Genomic DNA, 12,000 nt, shown 5'->3' with positions numbered 1-12,000 from the left:
TCAAAACAAGAAATAGACCAGATTTGTTTTGTACTCATTTGCCTCCTCCCCCGGCTAGGGGACTCATTCCTCTAGGTCACACTGCAGTCACTCACAGAGAAGGTGCAGCGAGGTAAATCTAGCCATGTATCAATCAGAGGCCAGGCTAACCTCCTTGTTCCAATAAGAACAATAACTTAGGTGCACCATTTCTTATTGGAACCCTCCGTGAAGTCCTGCCTGAAATACTCCTTGATGTAAAGCCACCCCCTTTGTTGATTTAAGCTCCCTGAAGCCACCCCTGTAAGCCGTGTCGTCAGTCGCCCCTCCCTCCGTCAGAGCAACAGCAGACAATCGTTCCGCGCCTTTTTTTCTGTGCGGACGCCATACCAAGGCAAGCATGGAGGCCGCTCAGCTCACTTTGGCAATTAGGAGCACATTAAACACCACACGCATTATCCAGCAGTATATGCAGCACCAGAACCTGGCAAAGCGATACCGGGCGATATTCATGACTTGCTTTCCCCTGCCCTGAGGCACATGAATACCAAGATGAGAGCAGCCCTCACAGTTGAGAAGCGAGTGGCGATAGCCCTGTGGAAGCTTGCAACGCCAGACAGCTACCGGTCAGTTGGGAATCAATTTGGAGTGGGCAAATCTACTGCTGGGGCTGCTGTGATGCAAGTAGCCCACGCAATCAAAGATCTGCTGATATCAAGGGTAGTGACCCTGGGAAATGTGCAGGTCATAGTGGATGGCTTTTCTGCAATTGGATTCCCTAACTGTGGTGGGGCCATAGACGGAACCCATATCCCTATCTTGGCACCGGAGCATCAAGCCGGTGAGTACATAAACCGCAAGGGGTACTTTTCAATAGTGCTGCAAGCTCTGGTGGATCACAAGGGACGTTTCACCAACATCAACGTGGGATGGCCGGGAAAGGTACATGATGCTCGCATCTTCAGGAACTCTGGTCTGTTTCAAAAGCTGCAGGAAGGGACTTTCTTCCCAGACCAGAAAATAACTGTTGGGGATGTTGAAATGCCTATATGTATCCTTGGGGACCCAGCCTACCCCTTAATGCCATGGCTCATGAAGCCGTACACAGGCAGCCTGGACAGTAGTCAGGAGCTGTTCAACTACAGGCTGAGCAAGTGCAGAATGGTGGTAGAATGTGCATTTGGACGTTTAAAGGCGCGCTGGCGCAGTTTACTGACTCGCTTAGACCTCAGCGAAACCAATATTCCCACTGTTATTACTGCTTGCTGTGTGCTCCACAATATCTGTGAGAGTAAGGGGGAGACGTTTATGGCGGGGTGGGAGGTTGAGGCAAATCGCCTGGCTGCTGGTTACGCGCAGCCAGACACCAGGGCGGTTAGAAGAGCACAGGAGGGCGCGGTACGCATCAGAGAAGCTTTGAAAACCAGTTTCATGACTGGCCAGGCTACGGTGTGAAAGTTCTGTTTGTTTCTCCTTGATGAAACCCCCACCCCTTGGTTCACTCTACTTCCCTGTAAGTTAACCATCCTCCCCTCGATCATCGCTTGCAGAGGCAATAAAGTCATTGTTGCTTCACATTCATGCATTCTTTATTCATTCATCACACAAATAGGGGGATGACTACCAAGGTAGCCCAGGAGGGGTGGTGGAAGAGGGAAGGAAAATGCCACACAGCACTTTAAAAGTTTACAACTTTAAAATTTATTGATTGCCAGCCTTCTTTTTTTTGGGCAATCCTCTGTGGTGGAGTGGCTGGTTGGCCGGAGTCCCCCCCACCGCGTTCTTGGGCGTCTGGGTGTGGAGACTATGGAACTTGGGGAGGAGGGCGGTTGGTTACACTGGGGCTGCAGTGGCAGTCTGTGCTCCAGCTGCCTTTGCTGCAGCTCAACCATACAGGTTTGGTCCTCCAGCAGCCTCAGCATTGAATCCTGCCTCCTCTCATCACGCTGCCGCCACATTTGAGCTTCAGCCCTGTCTTCAGCCCGCCACCTCTCCTCCCGGTCATTTTGTGCTTTCTTCCACTCTGACATTATTTGCCTCCACGCATTCGTCTGTGCTCGGTCAGTGTGGGAGGACAGCATGAGCTCGGAGAACATTTCATCTCGAGTGCGTTTTTTTTTCTTTCTAAGCTTCACTAGCCTCTGGGAAGGAGAAGATCCTGTGATCATTGAAACACATGCAGCTGGTGGAGAAAAAAAAAGGGACAGCGGTATTTAAAAAGGCACACTTTATAAAACAGTGGCTACACTCTTTCAGGGTAAACCTTGCTGTTAACATTACATACATAGCACACGTGCTTTCGTTACAAGGTTGCATTTTGCCTCCCCCCACCGCATGGCTACCCCCTCAACCCTCCCCCCTCCCCGTGGCTAACAGCAGGGGACATTTCTGTTTAGCCACAGGCAAACAGCCCAGCAGGAACGGGCTCCTCTGAGTGTCCCCTTAAGAAAAGCACTCTGTTTCAACCAGGTGACCATGAATTATATCTCACTCTCCTGAGGATAACACAGAGAGATAAAGAGCGGATGTTGTTTGAACGCCAGCAAACATGCACTGCAATGCTTTGTTGCACAATGATTCCCGAGTACGTGTTACTGGCCTGGAGTGGTAAAGTGTCCTACCATGAAGGACGCAATAAGGCTGCCCTCCCCAGAAACCTTTTGCAAAGGCTTTGGGAATACATCCAGGAGAGCCGCGAATGCCAGGGCAAAGTAATCCTTTCACATGCTTGCTTTTAAACCATGTATAGTATTTTAAAAGGTACACTCACCAGAGGTCCCTTCTCCACCTGCCGGGTCCAAGAGGCAGCCTTGGGTGGGTTCGGGGGGTACTGGCTCCAGGTCCAGGGTGAGAAACAGTTCCTGGCTGTCGGGAAAACTGGTTTCTCCGCTTGCTTGCTGTGAGCTATCTACAACCTCATCATCATCTTCTTCGTCCCCAAAACCTGCTTCCGTATTGCCTCCATCTCCATTGAAGGAGTCAAACCACACGGCTGGGGTGGTGGTGGCTGAACCCCCTAAAATGGCATGCAGCTCATCATAGAAGCGGCATGTTTGGGGCTCTGACCCAGAGCGGCCGTTCGCCTCTCTGGTTTTCTGGTAGGCTTGCCACAGCTCCTTCAGTTTCACGCGGCACTGCTTCGGGTCCCTGTTATGGCCTCTGTCCTTCATGCCCTGGGAGATTTTGACAAAGGTTTTGGCATTTCGAAAACTGGAACAGAGTTCTGATAGCACAGATTCCTCTCCCCATACAGCGATCAGATCCCGTACCTCCCGTTCGGTCCATGCTGGAGCTCTTCTGCGATTCTGGGACTCCATCATGGTCACCTCTGCTGATGAGCTCTGCATGGTCACCTGCAGCTTGCCACGCTGGCCAAACAGAAAATGAGATTCAAAAGTTTGCGGTTCTTTTCCTGTCTACCTGGCCAGTGCATCTGAGGTTGAGAGTGCTGTCCAGAGCGTCACAATGGAGCACTCTGGGATAGCTCCCGGAGGCCAATACCGTCGAATTGTGTCCACAGTACCCCAAATTCGAGCCAGCAAGGCCGATTTAAGCGCTAATCCACTTGTCAGGGGTGGAGTAAGGAAATCGATTTTAAGAGCCCTTTAAGTCGAAATAAAGGGCTTCATCGTGTGGACGGGTGCAGGTTTACATCGATTTAATGCTGCTAAATTCGACCTAAAGCCCTAGTGTAGACCAGGGCTTAGTGTAGACCAGGGCTAAAAGAAATCAACCTTAAGGCTGGAGCAAAGAATAGAGTTCGTTGGGGTGGTTCTCAACTCCACGCAAGCCAGAGCCTTCCTTCCAGAGGCATGTTTCCAGGCCATGTCAGACCTGATCTCCCATATGGAAAAACTACCTGCTCACCACGGCTCACACCTGCCTGTGGTTGTTAGGCCACATGGCCACGTGTACGTACCTGGTCCAGGAAGCCCACCGCCATCTCTGGCCACTGCAAGCGTGGTTGGTGTCGGTCTTCATCTCCAACAGACACGATCTAGATTGGGTGGTATGCGTGCCGGTTTACATCTGATAGTCTGTAGATTGGTGATTGAGCCCCAAATTGGTGTGGGAGGGAGTTCCCTTCGCGACCCCGGCCCTGTTGCTGACCCTGATTTCTGATGCCTCGGACCTGGGCTGGGGAGCCCAATGGGAGCTCAGCACGCAAGGCCGCCTTGTCGTGGGACGATCAGGGAGCTCAAAGCGGTTTGCCGGGCCTGCTAGGCTTTCCTGCCCTATGTGAAGGGCAAGGTAGTGCAGGTTCTGACAGACAATACTGCGGCGATGTGTTACCCTTTGCCAAGAAGCTCTCCACCTTTGGGGCTTGTGTGTGTGGCATGCCATCCATCTGGTGGCCATGCATCTGCCTGGAGCCAAGAACGTGGTAGCAGATTGCCTCAGCAGGACCTTCTCGTCTCATCATAAGTGGTTGCTCCACCCGGAGGCGGTCAGCATTATCTTCCGGAGGTGGGGGACTCCACAGGTGGACCTGTTCACATCCCATCAGAACAGGAAATGCCATGCGTTCTCATTCCGGGGTTTGGACAGGGGCTCCCTGTCAGACGTCTTTCTGCTCCCATGTTCGGAGGCTCTGATGTATGCCTTCCTGCCGGTATCACTAATCCACAGAGTCCTCATGAAGAGTAAACAGCAGAGGGCAAAGGCTATTCTGGCCGCTCCTGCATAGCCTTGGCAGCAAGGGTTCAGCCCGCTGATAAACCTTTCAGTGGTCCCCCCACAGCAGCTGTCTCTCTGGCTAAATGCAGACGAACAGAATGCTCAGCCCAGGCCCAGCAGGTTTTGCTGGGTAGCAGAGAGCCCTCCACCAGAGCAACCGACTTGGCCAAGTGGAAGAGGTTCCCATGCTGGGCCTCAGACCGGGGTATCCGGACTGAGTAGGCCTCACTGCAGGTGATCCTGGACTATCTTCTGCAGCTCAAGCTGCAGGGGTTGTCCTTATCTTCAATCAAAGTCCACTTGGCTGCTATTTCTGCCTTCCACCCTCTGCTCCAGGGCAAGTCAGTTTTCACTCACGACATAACGGTCCGGTTTTTGAAAGGTCTGGAGCCTCTCTACCCAGGGATCTGGTCCCTCCCTGGGACCTGAATTCTCATGCTGTCATGGCTCATGGGTCCTCCCTTCAAGCCTTTAGCTCCCTTCTCCTCCTCCTCCTCCTGGAAAGTTTCTTTCCTGGTTGCAATAATGTGTGCCCATAGGGTCTCTGAGATCAGAGTGCTTACTTCAGAGCCACCCTATACAGTGGTCTACAAGGACAAGGTCCAGCTGTAACTGCATCCAGTGTTCCTGCCCAAGGTGGTTTCACAGTTTCATACCAGCTAAGACATATACTTACCTGTCTTCTTTCCGAAGCCTCACAAATCAGAAGAGGAGCACAAATTGCACACCCTGGACATCAGGAGGGCGCTTGCCTTCTACATCGACAGTATCAAGCCATTTTGTAAGTCAATGCAATTGTTGGTTGAAGTGGCAGACAGGATGAGAGGTCACCCAGGGTCTTCACAGAGGATTTAGTCCTGGATCACAGCCTACATCTGTTACTGCTATGACCTGGCAAAAGTGCCTCCATTGGTGACCGTGACTGAACACTCGACTAGGGCTCAGACTTTGTCGGCAGCCTTCCTGGCCCAGGTGCCATTTCAGGATATCTGCAGGGCTGCTACTTGGTTGTCTATACAGACATTTACATTTCATTGTGCACTCACCAAGCAAGCCCAAGACAATGCTGGCTTTAGCAGAGCAGTGTTGCAAGCCCCATGACTGTGAACTCTGAGCCTGCCACAGGGATACTGCTTGAGAATCACCTAGAATGGAATCGACATGAGCAAGTACTCGAATAAGGCAAAACCGTTACCTACCTTGCATAATTGTTGTTCTTCGAGATGTGTTGCTCCTGTCGATTCCATTACCCATCCTCCTGCCCCTCTGTCGGAGTTACTGGCAAGAAGGAACTGGGAGGGCGTAGGACCGGCAGCGCCTGATATACCAATGCATGAGCGTGGCACTCCAGAGGGCGCCATTGCCAACCCTACGGATACTACTAAGGCAAAAATCTTCTGCTGCACATCTGGGCACGTACACACCTAGAATGGAATCGACATGAGCAACACATCTCGAAGATCAACAGTTATGAAAGGTAGGTAACCGTTTTATATGAATCCATGGTATGCCCACACCTTGAATACTGCATTCAGTACTACTTCACACAATGCACAGACAACTTGTAGAACTCATTGTCAGGGGATGATGTGAAGGCCAAAACTAAAATGCGGTTCAAAAAAGAACTACATACGTTCCTGGAGGCTAGGTCCATCAATGCCTGTTAGCCAGGATGGGCGGGGATGGAACCCCATGCTCTGGGTGTCCTCAGCCTCTGATTACCAGAAGCTGGGAGTGGACGACAGGGGATGGATCACTCGATAATTGTCTGTTCTGTTCATTCCCTCTGGTGTACAAGGCACCTGCTGCTGTCAGCAGACAGGACACTGGGCTAGATGGACCATTGGTCCAACCCAGTATGGCTGCTGCTATGTTCTGATGCTGCCCTGTAACTGGAACAATTTCCCTCCTTGTTTTACCCTGTGACTGTTTTTTGTTCTCCTCCTGCTGGGGGTTTTATGTCATGCATGCTGAGGCAATAATTATCCTGTTCTCTCCTACTGACTGAGTCTTACTGAGGTAGTGGTGGGGCTTGGCCCCTGGAAGGCTCCATGGCATAAAGGTGCAATTACCCAGAGCAGGCTGGTGAGGAGTGGAGATACATTTATTTTTTCTGTTGCTGTAGTAGGTGCTCTGGTGTAATGCAGCATTTCTGTGGCTGGGGGTGTCCTCCCTGATGAGATTTGAGTGAAATACTAGGCTTCTTTCCCCCCAGCCAAAAAGACATGAAATGTGTAAGTCTTTCCTCTAGAGCGCATGCTTATGAAACCAAGTATCAGGGGTTAGCTGTGTTAGTCTGTAACCACAAAAACAACTAGGAGTCTGGTGGCACCTTAAAGACTAACAGATTTATTTGGCCATGAGCTTTCATGGGTAAAACGCCACTTCTTCAGTTGCATGCATGCATGCATCTGAAGAATTGGTGTTTTACCCACGAAAGCTTATGCCCAAATGCATCTGAAGAAGTGGGTGTTTCACCCAGGAAAGTTTATGGCCAAATAAATCTGTTAGTCTTTAAGGTGCCACCAGACTCCTTGTTGCTTATGAAACGTCTCCACGTGGGAGTCTCCTTGTCTGAACACAGGCTCTTGCTTCTGTTACCAGACACATGTCTATGCACCAGCTCTTCTTGTTCAGTGATGCAAGGAGGCTGGTTACTAGCCTGAGGAGTCTCTCACTGGCTGCTTCGTAAAACATCATAGCAAAACGGAGGAGGCAGGGCTGGTCCTGGAAGGCTGTGGACTTAAGAACAGCAGGTCTCTGCTTCAGCGTCTCCCAGCAGCTCAAAGAAAAAGCTGAAAAAGAAGCAGATCATGCAACTGCATGTCTTATTGGAATCTTCCAGGCTTGTGAAATGGTGCTGTCCTCAGAGACCTTTTACTATCCCCCAGGCTCCCTGGGGAGGGTGGGTGAATATTATTACTCTAGATCAAACCCTTGCAGAAGTGGAACCTGTACAGTCTTTGACATGCAGCCTTTTGCTTGGAGGCATTGTGGTAGGGAGGAGACCTATATTTGGAAGAGATTTTACTCCTCCATGAAGTGTACATGCTGAGCAGGTCCCCGAAGGTGTTGGGTACCCTTTTCCCTGAAAAGAATAAAGCTGGATTCACCTTTGACAACTATAGAGCGTTCATCAGCCCTGCAGAATAACTGTAACCCCTAAAGTTCAAATGAGCTTGTGTGGGAAGGCAGAGAATGAAGCCCCTGGAATGTGCAGGAGGAGCATTTGTTCTCTTGAACAGAATGCTCTGTATGCACAGAAAACAGGTACCTCCTTTCTGCCGCTGTATCATATCTGGGGACTGTAAGCAAATGGTCACATGTGAACTCTCTCCTCCCAAACACCAGCACGCTCTGCTCTCTTCAACGGAAACAAAGCTAAGACGCATTCTCCTAGCCCTGAAGGAAGCTTAGCAGTCCAGTAGTGGGGAGGAGGTCAGAACTGAGGGGAACAGTGGAGCAGTGCACTGCACAGGATGGGCAGGACTGAGATGACAGTGGGTGCTCTAAAGCAAGATTGAAGGGCATCTAGAGAGCTGTTGGAGTCTTCACAGCCCTTTCACAAAGGCTGTCTGGCTTTAGCTGGTGCTTTCCGTTCCTTGCTTCCCTGAATTCTGAAACTTGCTAAAGAGATAGAGAAACAAATATTTTTGCTTGGTAATGTATTTTACTTGTGTGGGTCTAATGCTAAATATCATGGAAGCTTTTCCATTGACCAACCCATATCACTTCTTACTCGACACTGTGGTTGGAAGCACTCGGGTTCGGGGCAGACCTCTCTCTCTCTCTCTCTCTCTCTCTCCCATGTTACCTGGGTGTGAACATTCTTCTCCATCCTAGGGGTTTTGTTGCTTCTCTCTCTGTCTTCCAGTGGTGTCCATGACTGCAATGGCTCTTCCCTTCAGCTAACAGGCTGGCTGAGTGAGGCTACATTGCCATCTGTGTCCTGCACTCAGAGCTGGGTTGGCACATCTGATTGCCACGCAGTTGCACCGTTTCAGAGACCTCTGACATGAAAGATTTAACCTATCTTCCCTTCGCATGCCATCCTCGTCTTGGTCTTAGTGGAGGCTGCTTCTTGGGTCACCTCAGTGCTGCTATATTGATTGACCAGCAGCTGGCGCCTTCTCATTCCATACTCTTCTGTCTTCTAGATCAGTAGTTTTCAAACTTTTTTCTGGGGACCCAGTTGAAGAAAATTGTTGAAGCCTGCGAGCCAACAGAGCTGGGGATGAGGGGCTCGGGGTGCTGGAGGGTCTCAAGGCTGGAACAGAGGGTTGTAGTGTGGGGTGAAGGCTGCAGGTTGGGGCCAGGAATGAGGGGTTCAGGGTGTGGGAGGGGGCTCAGGGCTGGGGCAGGGGGTTGGGGCCCAGGAGGGGGTCTGGGCTAGGGGTGCAGGCTCTGGGGTGGGACCAGGGATGAGGGGTTTGGGCTGCAGGAAGGGGTTCCAGGTTTCGGGGGCCTCAGGGCTGGGGCTGGGGATTGGGGCACGGGGTAGGGGTATGGACTTACCTCTGGCGATTCCCGGTCAGTGGCACAGCCGGGGTGCAGAGACAGGCACCGTGTCCTGGCACAGTGGACTACACTGTGCCCCGGAAGCTGCCAGTACCAGGATGGATACACACACGGCAGCACACGGAGCCCCGTGGCCTCCCTGCCTAGAAGCTGGTCCTGCTGCTGGCCACTTCTAGGGCGCAGCACAGTGTCGGAGCAGGTAGGCACAAGCCTGCCTTAACTGGGCAGCACCGCTGACAGGACTTCTAACGTCTTTACATCCACCAGCCTAAAGATGGGTTCCATTGTCGCTCTGCTTGCTTCTCCTGCTGCTGCTGCTTAGTGTGTTTTGTAATTTTAGTCTCTGGGTTGGCCATCCTTGTCCATTTCTGATCTGAGCTGGAGACAGGAATGCATAGAGGGTCTGTTCCTGGATCCTGGTAGCTGACTGTTTATCATTCAGTCCCCTATTGTGATAGCTCAACTTCAGCTCTGTCCTCTTTACTATCTAAATATCCTGTCAGCTTTGGGGTGTCCCTCCCATGTCCCCCTCCCCTTAAATATCCTGTCTGCTTTGCGGTGTCCCTCCCATGTCCCCCTCCCCTTAAATATCCTGTCTGCTTTGCGGTGTCCCTCCCATGTCCCCCTCCCCTTAAATATCCTGTCTGCTTTGCAGTGTCCCTCCCATGCCTTCCCTTCCCCTTAAATATCCTGTCAGCTTTGGGGTGTCCCTCCCATGCCTCCCCTTCCCCTAAAAGAGACAAGTTTCAGATGAGCATTGCTGAGTCTGGCACATAAGATGCAGGTTTAGAACAGGTGTGAACAGGCAGAGTACTTTGTTTCACGTGGTTACTTGGCGAAGTTGGGGTGCCTAGTCTGGTGCCTGAATGTCCCACTTTTAGGCTGCTTCTCACACTTCCTCAGAATGATATTGCCCTCACGTTTCCACCCATTGGGAAGCCTTTGCCACTGGATTCCTTGGGAATGTATCATTTTCTCTTTTATTAAGTGAGAGAGAAAATCTCTGTTTTTCCCCTGGCTTCCAGTTTGCAGTGACCAGACTCCTCCAGATTAGCAACAAACCTCCACATGCATCTTTGTGAAATGTACAGTGAGGCCATTAGCACAGAACTAATGTACTCTGTTTTAGGTCACTGAGCAAAAGCAAGATCTGGCTGAGCAAAGCGATGTGATATTTCAGTCCACCCTCCATTATTAAACAACTTGAACAGGATTTGAACTCCTGTCAAGGCAGGTACTTTATCCCTGGGGCATTGATCAGCCAGCAGAATTTAGAGCTGTGACATTGGCCATCACCAGGCACCTTCAGGATTCCACAAGGGCAATAGAAACATATGACAAATGGTGCTCGCCACACTGAAATAAAGGTTGTAAAGTTTCAGGGGGGTTCCATAGCTCCTACCCACAACTTCAAGCATAGTAGTGTCGGTGGCCATAAGATGAGCCATGCCCCATGTTTTGCTGCTTTAGCAAAACTGAGGACAAGGGGAAAGAACTTTTTACATTTCAGCTATGTCGATGCACTCTTTGCCTCTTTTTGTGTGCTGTGGTTGTGATTGGGGGGATGAATTCGGGGCTTGAACGGCAGTAGAGGTTGCACAGCAAGTGGAACTTGCACTGATCGAACATTATGTGAAATGATGCTATGGGAGAACTCAGAGGGAAGCAGAGAACCATTAATGTGGAATCCTGCTCTCCTGGGCACACAGTGGCAGGCAGGAAGAATGGGCCTCTGCTGCTGGGGGAGGAGGGGAGGAAAACTGCTGTGCAAAGCCAGGAGCTGATGTGGGTGTCCCCCTCTCCCCTGTTTCAGGATTGGTTGCTCAGGTGGCCGTCTGAACTTAAATAGACAGCATGTCGACACACACACACTACCCAACGCACACTGTCTCTCTCACATATACACTCCCCCCCACGCTTCAGTTGAAAAGCAGCTGGCAATCTACTAGGATGCCCACGGAACGATTTGATTGAGAAACCTGAATCAAATGATACTGTACCTGTCCCATGAGGCATTGCAGACCCTTCCTAAAGCACCCTGCGGCCAGTTGCATAGTGGGATAGCTACCCATAGTGCACGGCTCTCTGTGTCAATGCAAGAGCTGTTAGTATGGATGTGCTCTGCCGACACAAGGAGCTAGTGTGGACATGCAACAGCGGTTTAATTAAACCGGCATAACTTTTGTCAACAAAACTCTAGTGCAGACAAGGCCTTCGATTGTAAAGCCCTCTGGTAGCTAAAGTCCTCCTCCAGCCGAAGGGGATTTGCAGAAGGCCACAGAGAGTGTACTTTCAGGCCTCTCCTGCCCCAGGCTCCCTCATGGAGCTGGGCCCTCGTTTATATTCTCCAGCTGGGACTCAGACCCAGTCACTGGCTGCTGCCCAGCTGGGTTAGCTGTTTCCCAGCGCCTCCCTGCTGGCCACCTCTCAAGAACAGGGCTGGCTGCTCCCAAACCCTTGAAAGGAGTGACCACCCGGTTACAGGGTAATATCAGTGTGATAAATTGCAGCACCATGTAATATAAATGGATCGTGTACTTTCGACTGTCTCACCTGCCCTCTGCCAACCATTGGATTGCACCTCCCCAGGGCTTGTTAGAACATCCCAAACAGCTGCTGTTTTTAAATGTACCTGCCACACTAATGCATCTTTCTTTTCCCTTCTCATACAGAATCCGTCCCCCCCACCCCCAAAAGAAAACCACTGGGCTCAGACCAAGGATAGTCCTGATTCTCTCCTGCATCAGCGATTATCTTTGTCTACATAAATACATCACAGTTTTAAAGTTGATCATGTCACTGCCCATGGTTACAAACAGTAGCACT

General features: G+C 50.9%; 2 protein-coding genes across 12 annotated transcripts in view; one reads left to right on the top strand and one right to left on the bottom strand.

The window, feature by feature from the left end:
- The window catches only part of CAMK2G (calcium/calmodulin dependent protein kinase II gamma), a 175,138-nt gene that overhangs the window by 136,298 nt on the left and 26,840 nt on the right, over window positions 1–12,000 (top strand). The gene's annotated exons all lie outside the window — the stretch shown is intronic.
- On the bottom strand, window positions 1,635–4,935 carry LOC311523598 (uncharacterized protein). The gene is made up of 3 exons (XM_084633771.1): window positions 3,899–4,935; window positions 2,750–3,347; window positions 1,635–2,161 (listed from the first exon to the last, which is right to left on the bottom strand). Exons 1-3 carry the CDS (start codon window positions 3,920–3,922, stop codon window positions 1,674–1,676), a joined length of 1,110 nt encoding a protein of 369 aa, XP_084489897.1. The 5' UTR covers window positions 3,923–4,935; the 3' UTR covers window positions 1,635–1,673.

The sequence above is a fragment of the Lepidochelys olivacea genome, assembly GCF_965140295.1.
Source record: "Lepidochelys olivacea isolate rLepOli2 genome assembly, chromosome: 7".
Lineage (NCBI taxonomy): Eukaryota > Metazoa > Chordata > Testudines > Cheloniidae > Lepidochelys > Lepidochelys olivacea.
Note: the sequence above shows the minus strand (reverse complement) of the source record. Positions and strands in the feature narration are given on the sequence as shown.

Coding starts and splice junctions, on each gene's coding strand:
- LOC311523598 (XM_084633771.1), bottom strand. CDS start 3,922: ATGGCGGTGGGCTTCCTGGACCAG. Junction 3,348..3,898: donor CGGTGGGCTTCCTGGACCAG/GTACGTACACGT, acceptor CTGTTTGGCCAG/CGTGGCAAGCTGCAGGTGAC. Junction 2,162..2,749: donor AGGTGGAGAAGGGACCTCTG/GTGAGTGTACCT, acceptor TTTCTCCACCAG/CTGCATGTGTTTCAATGATC.